Source organism: Sprattus sprattus, assembly GCF_963457725.1.
Source record: "Sprattus sprattus genome assembly, chromosome: 7".
Taxonomy (NCBI): Eukaryota; Metazoa; Chordata; class Actinopteri; order Clupeiformes; family Clupeidae; genus Sprattus; species Sprattus sprattus.
The window spans coordinates 10,907,083-10,930,679 of NC_137926.1; the positions used below are offsets into that span (position 1 = coordinate 10,907,083).

General features: G+C 46.2%; 1 protein-coding gene across 3 annotated transcripts in view; it reads left to right on the plus strand.

Annotated features, from left to right (window-relative positions):
* wnt7bb (wingless-type MMTV integration site family, member 7Bb) overlaps nt 1–15,905 on the plus strand; it is a gene marked incomplete at both ends in the record, with an annotated part of 28,665 nt that extends 12,760 nt beyond the window's left edge. For all 3 annotated transcript variants that reach the window (XM_080841865.1, XM_080841864.1, XM_080841863.1), the window contains 2 exons: nt 10,636–10,903; nt 15,426–15,905. In XM_080841865.1, the coding sequence (XP_080697991.1) occupies nt 10,636–10,903; nt 15,426–15,905 (748 nt within the window). The remainder of the gene's footprint in view (nt 1–10,635; nt 10,904–15,425) is intronic.
* Between the last annotated feature and the right edge of the window lie 7,692 nt (nt 15,906–23,597).

Sequence of the window (23,597 nt, forward strand, 5' to 3'; positions counted from 1 at the left end):
CCACGCCACCCCTGTGTGTGTGTGTTTGTGTGTGTATGTGTGTGTGTGTGTGTGTGTGTGTGTGTGTGTGATTGCAAAGCCCCCTTTTACTTGGCTCAGGCCTGGCCTGGACAGGCAGGGTGAGTTATAGCTGAGGGGGGCTGATCTGGGGAGAGCACTCCACGGCACGGCGGCCATGAGCAATGTGCTCAGGACCTCGCATCCCCGCTGTCGGCCCAGCCCTCCAGTCGGACCAGGGGGCCAGGAGCAGCAGAGCAGAGCCAAGCACAGAGACTCCCCTGTCCTCCGCTTGATCAGGCAATATGGTCGTGTTGATGATGAATGCCACAGCATTGATATCAACCGCCCCCCCCCAAGTTAGTTGACTCCCTTTCAGTGTGTGAGGGCTGAACAAATGTCTCGCCAAATACAGGATGTGTAAGTCATCAGGTTCAGTGAAAAGCCACCGGAGGAGAAAGGCTTCCAGACGTGCGGGTACTTGATCGTTGAGATGATCGAAAGCGAAGCGAAGGTCCAAACAACATGTTTGTTGAGGTGTGTGGGAAAGATGAAGATCGGAGTCAGAGGAGGCTGCCTCGTAAAGGTTGATTTGCTTTGCGGACTCAAATATTACCCTGCAGTTTGTGCCCTTCACTTCCATGACTAACTGCACGTTCAGTAGAAGAAAAAGAAAAGAAAAAAACTCAAATGCAAACAGTGACTTATCAATAACAGGGTTTACCTGGAAATGCAAAGTATGCAGACTATTCTTCAATCTCACAAGACCTCACTTTCACCTACCAAACATGGAAGAACTAACCAGATTTATAGTCAGATGGACGATGTTCTTGATTTTGGAGATATTTGTGTTTTGGAAGCCTCTCCAATGCTTGCACAGGAAAGGAGAGCCCATTCCTGGGAGTTATTTGTCTTGATTGTGAGGGCATCTGATTTATGTGTATCTTTTTGTTGCTGCTCATTTCCTCGTGCGATTGTATTTCACTGCCCGTTTGTTTGCGTATCGGGACACTCGGTTAAAAAAAAAATGAAAACATCAGCACTCTTTGCATCCGAACTGAATGTTAATATCAAAGCCACAGCAGAGATTGATCAAATCAAGGTCATTTTAGATGGTTTTGTCGGTTTCCCCATAAACATTGTGGTGACTGCTCAGGGTGCCTAAGACGCTTGGTTATATCCGCTATATTTATTTTCCATGGTATTGTCATTCCTGGAGAATGAATAACTTTTAAAACAAGTCAGGGAACTATTGTTTTGCCTTATTTCTTTTTTGAAGATCTGCTATTGAATATCAGGGTTGCCTTAACTTGGTGAAAGTGTGACAAAAGAAACAGACACACACACGCATGCGCGTGCACACACACACAGACACACACACACACACACACACACACACACACACACACACACACACACAAACACACACACGGAAACACACACTCATACACACATACACGCATGCAGGCACAATCAAATTCTTTTTCCACTTTGTTTTTTTAAGCAGGATTGCTTTTTAAAAGAATCCAACATGGCCTGGATAAACTCTTACTGCATTGGTAAACAGATTGTGGAGATTGATGGATGTGCATCGTCTCTGGAGTAGGCTTCCATAGGAGGAACTGTTGGCAATTGGATGTTGTAATGCAGTTGTTTGTTTCTATTCTGACAAACCCAGTTGGCCTTTGGTGGCTTTCATCTAAATCATGATGAGTTATACTCTGATGTGTCTTAAGTCGACAATGCAGAAAAAGAACGGAAATTTTCCAAATTGGATGGATCAATGGACGAGTTTCCTTCATTTTCTTTGAATCAGTCACTCTTAACTTGCGGTGAAATGATATCCTGAAGGAATGCAAATGCAATAGTTTTGTAAAATCTGAACTTAATTGCAAATTACTATCCTCTGAAAGCTAACGATATATCTAAATGCTCCGTTATGCTGAAAAGCACACACATGTGGTTTAATTTATGCATGTATTGTATGTATTTTCCAAGTCGACTAATTTAAAGGAAATGCATTTTGAAATATTAATTTTAACCATCTGCATGATTTCAACACAGCCCCACTTTCTTTTCAGTACAATTTTGATGTAGACATTGAAAGCAGAACACCAAATTAGATGAGAAACATCTTTCCTTGAATGTCAACCTTCGGAAAGAAAAGCTCGTTTGCTCCTAAAGATGAAAACATAAAGTGTTCCGCAACCTCAGCTGCCATTCGCTGAGCCTGCGCAAGAAACAAAAACGTCCCATAAAACTAAGTACAGTAAATTAGTCAAGAATGAAAGTGAGGAGTCAAAGTTTATACAGGGTGCTGTTCCCCCTCCCTTTTTTAAATGTTTTTGTGTGTGTGTGTGTGTGTGTGTGTGTGTGTGTGTGTGTGTGTGTGTGTGTGTGTGTGTGTGTGGTGGATTTTTCAGAACCACATATTTCTTCTTTGAGACGAGTGGAGATAGTCAGACTCAGTAATTAAATTCTTGCTAAAGTAATGATTTGGTGTGCCTCACATTGCACAAGCATCTAGTACCTCATAAATCCAGTGCCAAAGCCAAGTGTTATCCCAGGGAGCTGGCCAGCTCGACAGAATGATGAGGAATGCATTTCTCCAAAGGGCTTTATGTTGTTGTTGATGTTGTTGTTGTCTGAGAGGAATGCCTAAGAACATGCAGTGACACTGGCGAATTCGCACGGAAATGTGCCTTACAACTTCCATGCAGTTGGTGGCCCGCATTAAAGGCCCTCCCTCTCTCACCCACCCAGTAGCATAACAATGTGCACTCACTGCAGCCCTCCGACAAAAAAAAACTGTGCACTGTGATGAGCCACTTGCACAAAATGGAGGAGCCTGACACCGCCAAGTAATTCATGAGGAAAACCCTTTGGAAATGATGCATATCTACCGCCGCGCTACGCAAGAGTGGCGCTGCATAAAAGGCTATTTTAGACTTATCATCATGTGGGTAGGCCCAATCCTCCATCGCTTACCTCCCTGCTGGAGCCAGAGCAAACAGAGTGGGATGTATAGAGACGCATGGAAACACGTGGGATCCGTGACCTCCTAAGGGCTTATCAGGTATTGAGTGGCCTGTGGGAGAGCAAACGATAGGAAGAGTGAAAGATAGGTAGTGGGATGTGTGTGTGTGTGTGTGTGTGTGTGTGTGTGTGTGTGTGTGTGTGTGTGTGTGTGTGTGTGTGTGTGTGTGTGTGTGTGTGTGTGTGTGTGTGTGTGTGTGTGTGTGTGTGCAAGTTTGAATGAGTTGTTTGTATATGTGCTTGTGTGTATCTGTATGCATGAGATCCATGTGTGTGTGTACGAATTCTGCTTGCGCCTGTGTGTATCTGTGTCCCGTCTCTGTGTGTGTGTGTGTGTGTGTGTGTGTGTGTGTGTGTGCATGTGTGTGTTCCTTGTCTGGCCCTCAGACAGACAGGGTGGGGGACTGCTGACGAGGCTGGGTGGTCAGTGGGGCGGACGGCGGATGAGTGGGCTTGTCCCTGGCTGCCCCCCAGCCCCAGTGGAGGCCCACACTGGACTGAGCGGAGCTGGGCCGGGCTAGGCTGGGCTGGGTTGGGTTGGGCCACACCGTGCTGGCCGGCCGGCTGGCCGTCCCGTCCGCACGGCCCGCTGTTTATCGCCTCTGATCTGCGTCTGGCTGCGGAGGCGAGGGAACAGGATGTGAGAGGATCATCGCCACCTCAAAGCACTCTTTGTCCCACACAATCAGATCGTCAACTGTATTCACTGTGCCGACCACGGAATCGGACATTCATAAGTGCCTACAATCACAACGTCAGTGCCGATAAGGGCAGGGGAGGAACGAGAGGGGCGCACAAATGGAAGTGAGACGCTGCTTGATGCTTGGAATCTGTGCTGATCTTTAACCCTTATCTACCCTGTTGGATGCTATGGAAATGCTGGCTTTTGCATTCTAATGGCCCACCATGGGAACAATCAGAGATCTGTGGTGAAGGACCTATGGAGCTATGGAATTTTGGAATGAGCAGCTATGGGGTTGGTAAAATGTTAAAGCTACATGTGTTTTCCAGGGGGTATTCTGAATAACACTTGCTCTTCTATGTAGGTTGTAGATATCCTGCCTTTTGCGGTGAAGGCCTGATAGGCAGCGTACAGTCAAACAACATTTGACCGTTTAAGTTTCACCGGTGACCTTAGATGAACTCTCGCCCTGGTCAGATGTGTGCGCTGGAGTGAAGCGGCCTGCTAATGGCTTCCAGCCCTTAGCTTCTTTTTATATCAAATAAAGGTCCACAGCAGCCTTTGTCACGGGACACACATGCAGACACTGCTACCTGTTTGACTGGTGGCAGAGTGAGAGACAGAGAGAGAGAGAGAGAGAGAGAAAGAGAGAAAGATCAGTGAGCGCCCGTTCAAACACAGACGTGTAATGAGGGGTTTCGAGGCAACAGGTTTGCAGTGAGCTTTTAGCCTTAATAACAGGTTTCTGTCCCATTTGATGAGGTCAAGAAAGACTTTCCATTATGTCACCGTAGCCTTTACCTTTCGTTGTTAGCCCACAGCGTACGTGTGTTATGTGAAAGACAAACATGGTAGGCACTGTAGACAGACAGACAGACAGACAGACAAACACACACACACACACACACACACAGTCTCTCTCTCTCTCTCTCTCTCTATCTATCTTTCTCTCTCACACACACACACACACACACACGCACCCTCATTCATGCATGGACGCATGCTTACATGCACACATAATCACACAGTTTTACAATGTGATTGCAGCAAATATGCAGTTCTGGTAAAACAATATTATTTTATTGACCAGGAACATGGCTGTACTAATTCCTCTAGCTGCAAACCTCATGTACCACAACTTTGTCTATAATTTGCTCGCAGCATATGTTCATAGCAACGGTACATAAAGCGGAACGGAAAACAGTAGGACAGAACGCATTAGTCAGCTCTCTCTGTGACTGATATACAAAGCAGGGCTTTTTTTTTCTCCGATGGGGCCCTAGAGACCAGGGTATGGAGGACTAACGCTGCTAGCAGTACACACTTTTAAGTGCGTTCAGCAGTGCTGCAATACTCGGTCTGAAAGCCACAGTCGCAATAGCAGACAGTCACATTTCCATGTTTCAGTCGTTTGGGCGATTGCACAAAATATAATACAGCATTAATCCTCAGAGTGAAGTCTGTGGTTCTGACCCGTGGTACTCCAAGCAGCTGAAGCAGGGTCAGGTTTGTTGCTCTTCTCAGTGTGAGTAACGATGTGGGATGCAGCAGGTAGATCTGATCCCGGATCAGGGCAGGATGATGCTGCCAGAGCTGGACGGTGTTGCAGGCGTCCCCTCTGGTTGACCATGGGTGGGGGTGCTATGCTCGCTTCAGAGACTAAGACCCTATTTATTGAATTATATAGCGGGGGGGCTGCCGGCAGGCTTCAGGCGCAAGCTCTGCAGGCCTGCCTGAGGACGGTGCGCTTTGCTCGGGCACCGGCTGCCGATGCCCCCCTTGCCTGGAGGGTGCCAAAAAGGCCCCTGACATCTCTTGGAATCCCCTCACCCCATCAGCTGCAGCACCACATGGCCACCAGCAGATGCCACTTTTTTTCTTTCATATTATGTGGTGACATTAAAAGCCCATGGCAGCATTCAGTGTTACTATTTTGGCAGAGAGGGCACTGCATGGTGGTTCATGTACTGCATTGGGTGTTTTCGTATACAGACAAATGCTGAAAGTAATTATTAGTCCAGAGAAACACATACATGAATAAATTATGAAATATATTCAGAAACACTCAAAAGCATCAATTTTTAAACACATGCCATAACAAAGTATCTCTATCCTCATCAAACTTTTGGGGACACTTTGAATGATGAATGAATGAATGTTTTTGTTTGTATGATGTGCTTTATATAACTCCTTCAGCCATCTGGGGACATGAAATGCACCAGGTCCTAAGTAGTTCCTGTTGTACAGCGATGGCTCTTATGTACGCAACGCCCTCACTTTTAAAGAGAGGTTTTCCCAAACAAAACAACGAGGAACAATGAGGATTGCCCTTTGTGTGTGTGGGGGGGGGGGGTCTGTGTGTGTGTGTGTGTGTGTGTGTTTGTGTGTGTGTGTGGGTGTTTAAGCGTGTGTTCATGACTTCATCCTTGATGTTAGACTGAATCAGTGACTCAGGATGTCAGGTCACCATACTGCAGCGGAGAGCGTCGGTCTTCTCACATATTCCATCATGACATATTAAAGACACGTTGATGGAGAAAACAAGCGTTGGGGAAAGGCTACCATACAGCAACGGAGAGCGTCGGTCATCTCACATATTCCATCATGACATACTAACGACATGTTGATGGAGAAAACAAGCATTTGGCCCTGTGTACTGCGGCCCTCTTACCATTTGCCGTCACCACTTGTTGTCATGCTTGAGAAAACAGATGTAGTAGCATCAGTCAGAGCATTCAACCGACCACAGCTAATCTAGCCAGTTAAAAATGATGACAAAACCACTGTTAAGAGGCATGGCATTGCCCAACAGATGCTAACCACTTTCTTGCCACTTAATGTGTGAGTAATACGTATTTTTCCTTTTTTTTGTCTGTGTGAACAAAACTGTGTGTAAGTGGTGGTGGGGGGGGGGAGAAGCTTATAGACACTCATGGTGCAGTTGGCACCAGAATGAAGGCAGCTAAGCAATCCAATCCACTGCATTGGTAGGAAGCCATGCAGGGAGGGTTGAAACCCCTCAAACAAGGCTCCCTTTACCTTCCACACTAAAAACAGGCCCTGTTTGCACGAGTGGTTTCCGCGTTGACTTCCATGTCCTTAAGCTGCTGGTCTGTTTGTCGTTGCCGGCGGCGCGAACGAGCCCCAGTGGTCTGGGGAGATGGGAGGCGCAGAGTTCAGCAGGAGTGCCGAGGCCGGAAGCACCTCCTGCTCCTCTCTCTCTCTCTCTCTCCCTCTCTCTCTCTCCCTATCGCTCACTCTCTCTCTCTCTCTCTCTCTCTCGCTCTCTCTCTCTCTCTCTCTCTCTCTCTCTCTCTCTCAGGTTGTAAATCTCTCCATGCTGTGTCACGAGAGATTTGTTTAGTGGTCTGCCAGCCTCCTCTCTAAACACACAGTGTCAAAGCTGGGGACACCACATCCAGAAATGTGTGCTTTCCCCCTTTTCTTTTTTTTTTACGTCCGCCAGCCAACGTGACGTACAGCACTGAGACCGGAGCGGTCAGCTGGTGCGCAAGCTGCCCTGGCCTGTGGGGTCAAGACCGACTACTGAGAAGGGACGCAGGGGAGAGAGGGGGGGGGGGGGGGGAGAGAGAGGGTGGGAGATAGAGAGAGAGGGACAGAGAGAGAGGGAGAGAGAGAGAGGAGATGGGAGAGAGACAGAGAGGGAGAGGGAGAGAGAGAGAGAGAGAGAGAGGAGATGGGAGAGAGACAGAGAGGGAGAGGTAAAGGGAGAGAGAGAGAGGTTTGGGGGTAGGAGGGAAGTGTCTCTTTATGTTGCACTGATGCCTCTCCTTCTTCCCCATCTTGGACACTGTCACAGACACTTGCCACTAAACTCCATTAGACATCTGGTTTAATATTCCTCTATTCTTCTCTCCAGACCTTTCCAAGTTCATTGAGGTTTTTCTGGTCAGTCCAATTTTCCACTGGCAGCGTACAAGGCTATCCCAGGGTGGTTCCTTTTGGAATCCTGTCAGGACTTTGGGGCTGGCTTCTTCACGTTTTTCTTTTTTTTTCACTTCAGCATTTTGTGAACCACATGCCTGTAGAGCAAGCGAAAGCTACCTCAGGACACCCTTAGAAGTGCGGTATACACTCGGACCACTTTGTACCACGATTCTGTGCCACTCTTAACTCGGGGGTTGCATCTTTATTTTGTAATGTGCTAACGTGGTGAAAAGCTGCATCTACCACACTTTAGTAAAGAGCCTCCATTTTGTGATGTAACCACATTCAGCCCCTTTCTGACTGAACTTCTCCTCCAGTATAAAGCCCTAAATAACAGAGGAACAGTTACTGCCTTTTAGGAGAAGGCCAATCACAGCCACATGTAATACCTCTCTCTGTCTTTCCTCATCTCAGCAGTTATCAAACAGCCCTTGCTCTTCCCGATCTTCTCGCACTTAGCTTAGCGTTTACCACTCGATCACTGGCCCCCCAGCGTGTACTGGCTCAGAATGGCCACCCTCTCAGCGTCCCCCAAAACACAAGGAATCTTAGGCCACCCTGGGTACTTGGCAAAACTGTGTCAAAGCAGAGAACAGTTAATAAAAGTCTTTGATTTGCTTAAGTAGGAAATTGGGGGGTGGAGGGGGTGGGCGGAGAGGGGGGGGGGGTTTTGGTGGGGCTCTCAGTGTCTCCATGCTCGCGACACTCGCATAATGGCGAACGGGTGAAACAAGGAAAGCCAGCTCCTTCACAGAGGCACACAAAGGGCTAGCTGGGATCATTGCACAAGCATAAAGCGGGCCCTCTCTCCGACTGCGGTACAGTAATTTGCTCTCATTACCAGACTCAGCTGTTCCAGACCCAACAGGGGGTGACAACCAATAGGAGCACCAATACTCTTTTCCCCCCACGAGCAGCGGCTCGGGGCCCTGCTGGACGGGGCGCGCAGAGTGATGCATGCACGCACACACACACACGCATCCATGGCACAGGGAACCACCCTTTTCCTTGGAAACAGCCCCGATGCTGTTTTTACCATTACGCTGGCACCGCATGTGTATTTGTGTGTGGGGCGCTGGGGTGGTAAGGGGTGTGTGTGTGTGTGGGGTGTGCTGGGGTGAGGGTGGGGAGGTTGCTGAAAATGACCACAAGCTAGCGAAGCTCAGTGCTCATGGTAACCAGAATGGTGAGTGGTTGTGAGTCAGTGCCCAAGAGCCAGTGGAGAGGGCATCAGCCACAGAAGTCATACCCGGGCGAGCCTCCAGCTTGGATCACCAGCCCTGATTTTCACCCGACCACAAACTTTAGTGTTTTTTCAAAGGTGACATTTTCTGGGACAATGTGCGTTGGTACTGATCGCTGTCCATGAGAGACTTTAGATGTCAGGAACATTAAAGTATGTTGTTCTGATTTGTTTGAAACCAAATGGTCCACAACATGTCCTTTGTTCAAGGCTGCAACGTCCTCATGCATCTTATTAAGGAAAACAAAAATCTGACTTAGATGGGTCAATGTTTCGCACTTGGAACACACCAACAGTATCCCAGATGGCATTACATATACACATATGGAAATACTGTAAATAAATAAAATTGGGAGTGATACTTATTTTACATTCTAGTAAATTTAGCTGAGTGTATGGCGAACTCCAAAAGCAGTCAAACCCTCTCTCTCTCTCTGCAGTTTACCAGTGAAGTCTGAGCTGTAACTTTGAAATAGTCTCAGAAAGGTAAATCTTAACTTACCTTATTTCCCAGCATGCACCAGCCGTCTGGGAGGACCGACCTGTGTGCGAGTGGCGGAGGTGCTGATGTGTCCCCTGAGGCTCTTAGCCTGTATTAGCGATGGCTCAGAGAGCACCTGGGTCACCTCTCGCAAAGTGGCAGCCTTGAAAGCCACCATTATGCCACCTCACCGCGGGACACGGTGCAGTTTTAAAAAAAAAACACACACTAGTAGTAGTAGTCTCTCTCTCTCTCTCTCTCTCGCGCTCTCTCTCTCTCTCTCTCCCTCTCTTAAAATTGGGAGTCACCTGTCACCTGGGTCACCTCTCGCAAAGTGGCAGCCTTGAAAGCCACCATTACCTCACCACGGGACACTGTGCAGTTTAAAAAAAAAACACACTAGTAGTACGGGTGGCACTCCTGCTGCTGAGCCTACCCCAGCGGAAACCCCGGAGCTTACTACTGCATCCCGAAAGTTGGGGGGGGGGACTTTGGACCTGCGCTTCACGGAGCTGGCTGGGAAAGTGCCTGACAGACCTTGAGCCGCTTCACACGCTGCGGCCCCACATGCAAGGTGCTTTCACCGAGAGGAATTCAGCACTTTGGACAGCACCTACAATAGTTCTCTCCCACTAGGAAATCACAGCACAGCACATATTGCAGGCTGTGTTTAAGGACTCTGTGGTCGGCGCCACGGCCATGCTGCAATTTCAGCAAGGTGCAGCGGAGACGCCCAGGGAGGTTCACACACGGCGTATTCCCCCTGCGATGGGCAGGCAGGAGTTCCTGGGAATGGCCCACATGATGGATGCATTTCTGATGGATTTAACTTACCCCCCTTTCAGCATAGATTAAATAAAGTCTGTCTAATGTCTAAAAGACATTGGTTTCCTCACTGCACATTGCTGCCTCAAAAATCTTTTTTCACACACGAGGACAAACAAATGGCAGTGCCTGAAACAATTACTGAACACATTAATTCCATGTTATGTGCATCTAAGTTCAAGCTGTCATTCTGTCCGGGATGTCTTAAATGTCTTTTGGAGCCTCAATCGCATTATATAACCTATTCATGGTTCAAGGGTAATTGTATCCAGAGGATCCGCAGGGGTATTTGGCTTCATGCTCAATATGCACACAGTCAGTTAATAGTTTTCAATGTTGTATTTATTTTGTTGTATATGTGTGTGTGCTCACAGTGTAGCAGAAACACATTTCATGGCCTGTCTTCTCTTTCCCCCCAGGCAGTAGGGAGGCGGCGTTCACCTATGCCATCACGGCGGCCGGCGTGGCTCACGCCATTACACAGGCCTGTAGCCAGGGCAACCTGAGCCACTGCGGCTGCGACCGGGAGAAGCAGGGCTACTACAACCAGGAGGAGGGCTGGAAGTGGGGCGGCTGCTCGGCGGACATCAAGTACGGCATTGATTTCTCCCGGCGCTTCGTGGACGCCCGCGAGATAAAAAAAAACGCCCGGAGGCTAATGAACCTGCACAATAACGAGGCAGGAAGAAAGGTAAGCATATGGGGAGCAATCCCTTTTTTAAGCTTTCGTGAGTCTTATTTTGTATTCTTTTTTTTTCCCCAGAAATGTTTGTAATTCTTCTTCTTGGAACGTCTAAACGGTTCGTCTTTCAGGGTATTTGAAAATGCATCATTATAAGCCTACAGTATTTCCTGAAGTTGTTTGGGTTTTGCCAGAAATTGGTTGCAGTTTCTCAATAGATCATTCTGGTTTGGCTGGCCTGCCTTGAAGGGCCTGTGGGGGGGCGCCCTGTGTGCTGGTGTGTGTGTGTGTGTGTGTGTGTGTGTGTGTGTGTGTGTGTGTGTGTGTCCCACGTGTGTATGTGCATCTGCTGGTCACCTCCTGCACCTCCAAAACGAGTGCGAGCTGCAGGGGTGCTATCTCCAGTGCCAGTGTCGTAGTTCGCTTGGCATCCCGTGGACAGGAAACAGATCTGGCTGCTGAATGGCTGGACGCCCACGTTGCCTCCGATGCCTAAGTACTCGGCTGATTGATAAGCAGCAGGTCCATTTTCGGCAGCTAGTTATGCCTTGCCTCAATTACAGTGTATTCTGCACACCATAACTGCGGTATCCTCTCCCTAAATGGAACAGCTTGGCTGTGGCCCTGCTGGCCATGTTTGTTTGCTATTAGTCACTCACGAACACAAAACAACATGAAACCCCTAATGGCACAGCCTTTTCTCCCCATCAGCGGCACTCTGGTGACAAATGGATCTAATTAATAACGTTAGGCTTTATTGTGTGCAGTGGGAAAGCCAGGCTTTGTACCCATGGTTGCCAGATGGAGGCCTGCCCAGTCCTCTCATGAAGTTATGAAGTGCAAAGTCAGAAACAGGATATTATTGCAAGTCCTCCCTGCCCCCCACCCCACCCATCCACCCCCCCCCCCCCCCCCCAATGCAGAAAACACAGCAACGACCACTTTACTGCGCCCTTTGAGTTTTTTTCTTTCCCCCTCTCTCTCTTCTCTGAAACTGGGGATCTACCAGGAAGATGGTGGAGCCACAGCAAGCGGGAGAGTGAGAGTGAGAGTGAGAGAGGGGGGGGGGGGGGGGGGGGGGGGGGGGGGGGCGGGCGATCGGGAGCTGGCTGAATGGGGGAGGCGTTCGGGCCGTGGGACAGCAGTGCGTCGCGCTGGCGCGCTGAGATTTCAATTGCCGTCGCATTTTTGTGCTGCGGTTTCAGCTATCTATAAATGAATTGAGGCGAAACATTAGTGTTTTTAAAAGTAAAACACACTGTAGCTGGTTTATCGTTCAGAGGCCACACAGCTCACCACACTCCCATGTGTAAAGGCCTGGGAGTTTGCCTGAGGAGAGAACCGTGACTCTCAGCACAAAAAAACGTTTAGTGAAACAAAGAACTGGGGAAGTGAATGAGTACGTTGTCGATTGATTATGAGGTGACAGTACTGTTTAGAAACGTAGTTTTACTCTGACTCCTCTACAGGCTGCAATAAAGATACATGGAGCAGAGACAGCACTGGCTTATGGGTAACGGAGTGTAAACTGAGCTTTCAAACCGACATTCATCATTATGGGCACCAGCCTTCTTACTGCGCCGGCTTTGTGTAATGCTTGTTTTTTAAGATGGCACCTAAACACTCGAGCGACACATGTTACTAATTCCCCCTCTTCTCTCTCATCCCGTGTCTGATGGAAAAGGATCTTTTGTCACACCCCCCTAATTGGTTGCAGAAAACTTTCTTTGATGGAGAGTGTAAGGAGATGCCTCCAACCATTGGTAAGCCACTTTAGTTGGTGGAGAGGGGGCTTGGGGTGGAGGGGGGTGCAGTCAAACCAGTTGCGGGTTTTTCACCTTTCGGGCTGCCTACTGCTTAATCTGCCCTCTCATTGTTGCGGCATCGGGAAGCCACAAACGAGCGGAGCGACCCAGCGACAATGCCATCGAGACAATAGCCTTGCGTGAGCTTGATGGGAAGGAGGGATTAATCAATTACTTTGTGCGAGCTTCTCAGAGGGAACGATGACTGGCCCTGGCAAGGCGTAGCGCCAGGAAAGAAGAGGCACTGGAAAAAGGCCTTGCCAAGAAAATGTAACATTTCATGCAACAAATACAAGGCACATTCTTCACTGTAGTCTGTGCCGTGAGGTTGAGGAATTCATGTTATACGAACACAGAAGTGGTTTTTGTTGTCCCTTGAGACTGGAGGCGGTGTGTGTGTGTGGAGTCACTCCTTTTTTTTTTTTACGCGTTCAGATTTATTATGCATTCAAAAGATGAAATGTAACTTACACAACACGGGGCGAGCTATTTGTGGCAGAGGTTTGGACAAAAACACAGCAAGGCTTAAGTGTTGGCTATGCCCTGCCGTTGCTGTGGACACTACTCAGCGTGGCTCCAAGGGCTGTGGTAGTCCCACCAATGCATGTCTTATTTCTGAGACGAACCTCTAATTATCTCCTTCTTTTCATCACGTCAGGCCATGCTGATTGGTGTCCTCATTTGGAATCCATATTTTTATTTTTTTGAATGTCATTCAAGTGCCATCCAGTTAATAAACCATGATCCCACACCTATGAGGGATCCAGCTGTAAACAGTTAATGGTCATCTGTTGGTTGTGTCTGCACACACTATCTGTAATGCATTAAATGGCTGAACGATCCACTTTTAACTCGAGTGTAATGCGTATGGTTATACAAGATTTATATTTATTTTTCCTGCCCATTCATGTGGTCTTCGGGAAGGTAGGGGGAATTACAGGGTAGAATATTACCAGCAAGTCCATTTTTCCCCCTTAGATTTTGACATGAAGCTGGCACCGGCCACCATCTCAGAATTTCAGATATGCTCGGTTTTGGTTCAGTTCATACTAAACTGTCATTCCTAGCTCATTGAGAATGCTAATGTTGAACATTTTCTTGCCAAAGTGCAAAACAAAAGCCCTTCCCTGCCGTGTATGCTTTCCTGGGCTCTCTCTTCCTCACAAGATTATGTTTTTCAAAAAGAAAACTTTCACCAGAAGAAAGAAGGCTACTGTTATGCTATCATAAAGTACTCAGAAATAAATGCACTGGATATTAATGGGCAAGGATCTATCACGGCTGTCATTTGTTCTTGATAGGTCTTATTTGAACAAAGGCGGCTCTCATGAGACATCTTTAGTTATTCACTGTTCCATCTAATATCCCATTCAAATAAATACAGCTCCTTGGTCATGCATTTCTAAAGTAACAACAAGGACATAAAACACTGGTGTAGACTTTAAGATATTCTGGCAAAAATACCTAAACCAGGCATTTATTACATCAGCAAAAGACATTACTGCTGAAATGTTGACTGGTTTGAGCAGATCCAACTAAAATACCATACATATATATCTACATCCTTAGTTTTTGATGTATATAAGCAGAACAATTAAAAAGATATATGACATCAGTATATTGCGCCAAGTCATTTTCTTGTCCTCATAAAATGTATTAAGTAGTTCTACAAAAAGGGCCGTTATGGGTCACTTTCCTTTGGAGAGTGCATTTCTGGAACCGTTTGTGTAATTACTTCTAAGACGACTATTAAAATGTCCTAACGTTTTTGCTAAGAAATATATAAATAAGAAATAAGTAAAACCCCTTTATATTGTTAGCACATGAAGACGTCCAGTGCTGCATTGCTGCATGGGGTTGAAAGAGTATGGGGAAATTGTTTGTGCTCTGTCCGTGTGAAACAACAGTTTGGTGATTTTTTTAAACTGAATATAAGTCACTCTGGGATGTTATGGCAACAGAAAGATGTACTCATCTAAGCTCCTTAAGGCATCACTTTTATACGGATATTAAATAAGTCAATTACATTTCTGTTAAATCTTTATTTATTTGAATAATTGTGTTAGGTTGTCAGCAACCGAAACCGACAACTTCTACTAAAGTAATAAGTCTATTGAGATCTTAATCTTACATAAAACTACCCTTGTCAAATGTCTGTGTCTCAGATGATCAGGACGATCATTTGTTCCCCAGCCTGCTAGCCATTTTGTGTCATGCTCAACTGTGAACATTGACTGTATGAAAGTGAAGTGAAAGTCCTCTCTATGGCAGAGGTGGTGTAGACACACACACTCTGAAATTCACCTCTGCATTTAACCCATCCAGGGAAGTGAAACACACAGTGAAGTGAGGTTACACACTAACCCGGAGCAGTGAGCTGCCATTGGCGGCGCCCGGGGAGCAGTGATCGGGGTTAGGTGCCTTGCTCAAGGGCACTTCAGCCGTGGATGTGGGCATGGGAGAGCAGTGGTCTACCACTTCCCCCGCCCACATTTTGCCTACTGGTAGGGGATCGAACAAGCCACCCTACGGTTTCCGGCCTGAAACCCTAACCAGTAGGCCACGGCTCCCCATTGACTGCACTAAAAGTATGATGTGAACTGATCTGGGACAAGAGAATGCCATATGGTCTTACACATTCAGGTATTATTAATTCTGTGGTGTGTGTATATGAAAAGACCTAAGTGCATAAGTGACTTGAACATACCTTGCTGTCTCCCCCTCAGGTCCTGGAGGAGCGGATGAAGCTGGAGTGTAAGTGCCACGGCGTGTCGGGCTCGTGCACCACCAAGACCTGCTGGACCACGCTGCCCAAGTTCCGCGAGATCGGCTACATCCTGAAGGACAAGTACAACAAGGCGGTCCACGTGGAGGTGGTCCGAGCCAGCCGGTTGCGACAGCCCACCTTCCTCAAAGTGAAGAAGACCCAGGGCTTCCGCAAGCCAATAGAGACCGACCTGGTCTACATCGAGCGCTCGCCCAACTACTGCGAGAAGGATGCCAAGACGGGCAGCGTGGGCACCCAGGGGCGCCTGTGCAACCGCACCTCGCCGCACACGGACGGCTGTGACCTCATGTGCTGCGGCCGAGGGTACAACACGCACCAGTACACCAAAGTGTGGCAATGCAACTGTAAGTTCCAGTGGTGCTGCTTTGTCAAGTGCAACACGTGCAGTGAGAGGACGGAGGTGTTCACCTGTAAATAAGGGACGGGGAAAACGAAGCTCAAGCATGGAGGAAGAAGAGGGGGGAAAGATTGGACAGACAGCTTAGGGAAAAAACCCATAGTGAGAGGAAGAGAGAGAGAGAAAGAGTGAGTGGGAGTGAGAGAGCGAGAGAGAGAGAGAAAGAGAAAGAAAGAGTGAGAGAGATGGTCTTGGACCAGTGGAGGGGAGATGGAATGGAAATCACACTATCAGCTCTTCATGGCATCATTTTGCACAGCAGAATCTATATTTGCTTGAACACAAAGTAAAGGCTAAATATCACTAGGTACAACCCCAGCTCTTGACTGAGTTAAGAATATTGGGTGCTCTAATGCACTGATGTATCCACACTGACTGGAAGTTAAGACTGCAGGATACTAATCATGCCCTGGATGGGGACTGTGCATTGCACTGAGAACAAGACCGGGTGACTCGTGGGATGTGGAAAGTGATGGGAATTTGCTCTGAGCGACTGAGAAAAAAGGGTTTCAAATGTTCTGTTCACAGCTTTTAAGTCTCAAACTCTTGGGTTTCAAGAAGGGGGACAGCAGAGATTAAAAAAAAAAGTACAATGGCAAAAAAAAAAAATACTGGCATCTTGACTGTGCCAAACCGATGACCGCTGTGGAGTGCAGTGCCTACAGGAGCACTGGAAGCTGAAATGGGGAAGTCTCTACCGTAAGCCTTCTACTGCCAACTGGAAAAATGGTGGAGTATGTTAGTCGTCCAGTCACACTGGAACTGTCTGTTTGAACACTGAAAATAAATTGTTTATTTATGTAATAGTATCTTAAAACAAAGCACTAACGGGTAGAAATGTCTTATTTTGTACTAAGTGTAAAAGAGAGAGAGAGAAAAAAAAAGTTTTTAGAAACTCTGACTGAAGGTGCGTGTCTTTTAGAAGAAAAAAATCCCACCATTTCCCAACCAAAAAAAGCCCTTGATTTCCAAAATGGTTTCCGTGGTTTCACTTCTGGTGTGTGTTGACTTCAGAAATCAACTCATAGGACAGTATATTTCTCATTCACATGGGTTCTATTTTTCTCTAGCGTAGCTTTTGTTTGCAGTCAGATATGCACTATGATTCCTGTTCCCGGTTATTATGCATTTCCAGACATAGTCAAGAAGAAGACAACTTTCTTAAGCTGCATAAAATCCTCAAAAACAAACAAAAAAGAAATCCTTCCTCGATTCATTAAACGTGACATTAATATGTTGCTGGATATGTTGTCGAGTACTGCACTGATATTTTTTTTTCTCTTCAGATACAACTCAAATGAAACTAAATAAATATCAATTTGTCTGAGATCTGATATTCATTTGAGAGGATTATCCCACAGGAGAATCATGAATCAGAGAAGGGAGTCAACTGTCCAAATCCACAGCCTTCAGAAAAGAATTTCATTCCTGTCGTCATTAAAATGCCTACTACAGCTTGCTTACATGCACCATATTTACAGTGTATTTCATGAAACTCTTCATTGCGCATCTCAACAAATATATATGTCCACAGAATGACCTTCCTTAATGATAGACCCTAAACTGTAATATACTGTAACGCATCAACATTTATAAATGAAAATGTTTTGATAGGTAAAGATACCATACTGAACTTCCATTTTATTCACAGTGAGAATATAATAACTTTTGTGGCATTTCTGTTGACATTTAACATAATTAGTGATAAACATGAGAGACGATCATTTACTTTAGTTCACTTTAGCAGTGTTAAATTTGGGCCAGCCTAGTCCTGTTTTGGGGACTTGTCCTTTTTCAGCAATGGTATGTTATGTTTACCCAAACAACTTAGATATGCAAGTAATGTAAGTTTCAACATGTTAATGTGAATTATGTGTATAAGTAGTCAATTATGTCACTATGACAGTATGAACAGAGCCATTTAAGACTATAGGAGATCTTATTTAGTTTGTCCAGGTGTATTTTTTTCTGACCAAGTCAAGGCTAAGGTAAAGGTATTTAAAAGTCCCTGATGCTTGTTAATATAAAGATGTGTGTATACCTAACGGAATTACAGAATTACAATACAATGTGAAATGATTGTATGCTCACCTGCCATCATTTTCACCAAGAGTTCGAATGAACATGCATCTCGATCACACTCCAAAGACACACACTCTTTTTCAAGTTATATATAGAACAACATTGAATCAAACAAGGTTGAAAACATTCAGCCACCCCTCTACTATCAACTGGCAGATGCTTTAAAGGCAGCTCATTAAATGTAACTTTCACATTGTGTCGAGTCGCATTGCATATGTATGGATGTGGTTCCATTCCACGGCGCTTCAGACTGAGATGAGAGGCCCGTGGCATGTTAGCTCTGTCAAAGCTCAGATCTGAGGTTGCTTGCTGAAGTGAAGCAGAGTTCAGATATCTGGCCATTGTGTGCATCACATTTGAGCCAATGAGAGGAAAGGAAAGAAATGCCCCCTTATTAAGAAGTTCCAACCACCCTTAATATGTCTATTGGCGATGTGGAGAAAACATAGATCATTAAATATCATAACCAAATAAATCCAACAGCCTGCTGACTTTGACATTATTTTGTTCACAGCATATGTTCATAATAACCCCGTGGTTTGCTTCCTTGATTATGGCACGCATGGAACAAGGGGAAATTATCTCTTACTGAAAAAAAAATTCTCAATCAAGCAGGGAATTTAAGGAAAACAATCTCCCTGGTTTCAAAAAGCTTTTTTTTCATGATATGGTCTTCTCTCTGCCGTAGCTGTCAATTGTTCCTTTAAGCGAGCTGTCTGGAGCAAGATTTGGGTTGACTTTGCTGGACAGTCAGTGCTTGACTTAACCATAACTGCTTTTTAGCGTCGGTTCACTGGGAAATGTTTCTCTTGTTTTGCTTCTTCTTCCTGCTGCTGTGATTGCTCTGATTGGGCAGAGAGCTGAGGCTGCAGCGGGACCATTACATTTACATTTTACATTTAGTCATTTAGCAGACGCTTTTATCCAAGGAAATTGCATTTATACATCATGAGCATTTTTTTTTTTTTTTAGGGGTTCAGTGTCTTGCTCAAGGACACTTAGACACTTGGTAAGGAGGAGTGGGGAATCGAACTTGCAACCTTCCGATTACTAAACGACTCCTCTACCCCCTGTACCACTGCCGCCACCATCAGCTGTTATATACTTTTCAGGAATGACCACCACAGCCATGTTTTCATCTACCTGCAGCAGCGTTGAGAAGCCCTGGACTCCAGTAGATCACTGGCAGTGGTCGAGGTTGAGTGGGAACAGCCTGAGTGGAACTGTTGTGTTTTACCCAAAAGAACAAAGAGGAGAGAATGTGGTTCTATTGAAAGCATTTCTCCAATGGTCCAGGTGGCAGAGGCCCATGGAAGACTGATATCGACAGGAGAGTGAGCTTAGTGGTAAATGTTTTATTTATTTTTTTGTTCTTTATACACATTTGATGCTTCTAATTTAGGAAAGAAAGGTCCTTTTTATTCAAAAAGTGTTCTATATGTATTGACAGTAAACACAGTGGGATTTTGGATCAACATACAATTTAACATTAACCAACAAATATTATTCATTGAAATAGTGAATTAAGATGGAATAAAGTTACTGAATTTATTGGTCCCTCACCCCCCAGAAAAAATCTAAAAACTTAGCATTTAGGAAAAATATGACATGGAAAGTTGTATTTTAAGCATCAGACTCAGCCGTTGAATAAATCTGGTGGACGTATGGGCATGAAACGTGTTGTTAGAACACTGAAAACGGTTTCCCTCAACATAAGTGTGCTTTCATCGTGAAAAATTCTCAGTGCAAACTCTCTTTTTTTGAAGTGGTCCTTCGCCACTGTGAAAAGGGAGCAATGCCACTTTGTTGGCTGGTTGGATACTCAGCGACTCTCTGCTTGGCTGAAAAGCATAACAGGCAGCCAGCAGAGCAGAAGTAAGATGTGTTTTGTTAGTCGTCTGAAACCCCGGGGCCCGGAACCACATAAGCTCCTATACTATACCCTGGATTGAGAAAAATAAATCCATTTGTTTCTGACAAACATTTTGTCATTAAAAAATATGAGATAGAAAAAACAGACTCTGCTGTGTGTGTGCGCGCCTCTAAAGCGGCCATTGTTTAGGTGTCAGAATCATTAGTTCATTGGGTTGCTATTCTGCAAGCTAATGCTTCTGGTCTAATTCACTCTGGGAGCGACATGTCTGCTGTTTCAGATCAGACCCACTACGCACAGGAGTGGGACAGTAACAGAGGCCTTTCTGCTGGGGGGGGGGGGGGGGGGGACCACAGGGTGGGATCTATATCTGTAACCAGTTCAAATTTAATAGCAATCATGGTATGCTTGAGTTTGGCAAAGGGGAGAGGCAAGGCGGGGGGGGGAGTGGGTGGAAGGGGGTGCTTCACTGAGTGCCTATTTGGCACTGTGGAGTTAACTCTTCACACAGGAGGACTGCGTTTAAAATGCATACCAACAGCACCGAGAAGGAGCCAAATCCCCTCCGAATCCCATCAGTTCCTCAAAGGGCTGGGGGTACAAGTGGAAGAAAAGGGAACCGGATACTCTCACTCTCTCTTTCCTTCTCCATCTCTTTCCTTCTCTCTCTCTCTCTCTCTCTCTCTCTCTCCGTCTCTTTCTCTCTCTAGCTCTTTCCCCCCCGTCTCTTGCTTTTCATTTGAATTGAAAAGTGGCGAAAAACTGTTCCCTCCTCTCAGGGCAACGCAGGCTCTCTCTCTCTCTCTCTCTCTCTCTCTGACTGAAATGGCCGGAGACTGACCCTGCTGTGTTTGCCCTCCTCCACAGACAGAATCCTCATTCAGGGCTTCAGAAAAATGGGGAGGCTCCTCAGGCCCCTGTCTGCAATGGGCCACTGCAATGGAACAAAACCAAGGCCACTGCCAGAACTCGGGCTGATACCCAGTCTAAAAGTACTGTAATCCTGACGGGATCATGAGTTGGTGAAAGACACAAAGATCTCTCTTAAGGATTTATTGTGTCCAGAGGATTAGGTTCAATGGCTGTGTTGAGATGTACTGAATGTTCAGCGTATCAAGAGAAAACGTGCTGAATAGTTGCCCGGGGGAATTCGAGGAGAGAGAAAAAAAAAAAGCCTTCCAAATTTGATTGACTCATCTTAGAATTGGGCTGGCACTTTCGAGCCTAGGCATATCGGATCAGGATGTCACTGTCACTAGTTCCATCTGCGGTCTGCCTCCAGTTGGCCAGCTCAGCTTTTCCGTAGCTTCTCCAAAGTGACAAAAGCAACGGGATCCCACTGACTTGGCGGAGTGGGCCGGCCCTCCACCCACCAATTTGTAACTTCGGTGGGAGAAGACAAGAACCTTTGGATGTGCTGCGTGGCCTCCAGAGATAAGCCGCAGCTGTGAGGGGGAGGAGGGCGCAGGGGGTGGCGAAAAAATAAATTACATAAAAAATGAGAGGGGAGAATTAAAATTGAGGACTCGGGGGTCCTTTCAACTGACGTTTGAGATTTGCCAGGGGCCAGTTTCTAAAGAAAGGACTGTTGTCCTCCAGACACTGTGCATCCATTATGCTAGTCTTCAGTCACTTAGAAAGTCCGTGAAGAAGCCCTTGCTGGTGATGGATCATGCGAGAGCCTTTCCACATGTCTTTCAAGTCTGTTATGTAGAGGATCTTAACAGCATCAGATTGAGTGATAAAACAGCATGGTCCTACTACTGTGCCGACACCATTTTTTGTTTCCCTTAAGCGCGAGTCAGAGAGCTGTTCATTTCTACAATAAATCTGTCATTCCCATATACTTGTTTTATCTATGTGGAAACACAGCTTTAGGGCTTGTGTGCCAACAGGACTTGTGGGATACCTGTGTGTGTGCGCGTGTGTGTGTATGTGTGTGTGTGTGTGTGTGTGTGTGTGTGTGCGTGCGTGTGTGTGTGTGTGTGTGTGTGTGTGGGTGGGTGTGGGTGTGTGGGGGGGGAGGCAAAATGTTGCCCTCTCAAAGGAATGTGTCTGTAGTGAATCATTTAGATATTGCTCATCAGCAAGGCTTTTAATGTAATCCTCTCTTGCTCATTTAGTCCTCTTGTCTCCAGACAGCTTCAGTTTTCCATACTGCGACTGAGGACAATAACAGAATAGATTCAGCATCTGCCACTTCCTATCAGCCTCGGGACCTGTAGCCCGCAGTATTTCCTGTGCTGAGCGGCAATAGCCTCGCAGGCCTGCTTGCAGGCTTTTTTTTTTTGCGTAAAACAAATGTGCAGTTGTATCTGCCGCTGAGGCTGAAATGGTGTTTCTCATCATTTACTTTACGTTGTTTTGACTGCTTGTCTTATTGAAAGACCATCATTTTGAGGTTCTGCGTCATCTGTTTGATATTAGTGGTGAGGAACACATGGCCATTCAAAGGCAGAGGCCTGAGTGACATCATAAACCACAATATGGAGCAGAGATCGGCAGCCCCGGCTCTGAAGTCCTAGAGGAATACCTGACACTCGTCTGGCGTTGTCCCCCCTGCAACAGACACAGGTCGTCGGGGACCCGTTGGCCTAGACACCCTCAGTATACACCTCGCAATCAGGATGTGGTAAGCTCTTGATGGCAAAGCACGGTGTGGTTTAGACCTGTTAACATCCTGCGGTCTAAGAATGTTGCTTAAATTTACACCACTACATTGCACTTCGTTTCTGTGGAATGTTCTTAATTTGTAAGTATTTTTGCCTTTTAGGACTGAAAAGGGGGCCTTCCAGGAGAGCCATTATTTCTCTCTTGCATGTTGTATTTCAAGTGAGGCAGAGAAAAAGACAGTTAAAGGAGTATTTTTGAACATCTGCTCTAACTGTAAATAATTTCAACTGTAAATAACTTAAGATAAGGAGATATGGCGAGTGCAAGTTATACATACACAAATTGTAAGTTAAATGTTTTGTGTGGAGACGAGTCTCCAGCACACTAAATAACGACCCTCCATTTGGCACGCTCACCTGTTTGTGTTGGCCAGGGGTGGCGAGCGTTGCTCATAAAATATAAGTGGGGTTATGGCTGATGTGGTGCTGCCATCCTTCCTCATGCAGTAGACAACATTAGCAGTCTCTCAGCATGTGTGTTTATGTGTGAAAGAAAGACAAAGGGGAAAAGAGAGTGAGAGAGAGGAGGAGGTATCATTCATTCTGTGAATGTGTGTGTGTGTTTAGGTGTTTTAGCAGTTGTGGGAACGGCGGTCTGTCTGTTTTAGTGTGTGAATGTGTGTGTGTGTGTGTGTGTGTGCGCTGAGGGGGTGTGGGTGGGTCTGTCTTTCTGTCTGTGTGTGCCTTTGTGTTTGTACGAGACACTTTTGGGAAGTGGGTTTGTGCATGGAGGCATTGGCGGGGAGACCTCGAGGACAGCCCACACGCGCTTCCCTCAGCTCAGTGTCCGGTGGTGGGCCAGGCCACGGCTTCTCCTTGAGGATATTTTCTTCGCTTTTTTGTTTTTATGGCTGGAGTGAGGTTGGGGTTTTCAAAGCAGACTCCACCTCTGTGGAACTGACAAAGGACCCTTCAGGGCCCTTCACTTTTCCTAAAAGAAGGCCCCCATAAACAGCTTGTCGTTCGCAAAGAGTTTGTCATGTTGAGTAAAACTGAGCGCACTAAAATATTTTTCTGCAAGACGGATTTAATTGTTTGGAAAAATAAAGAATGAGGGGTTGAGCACTTCTCATTAGTGCGTATTCG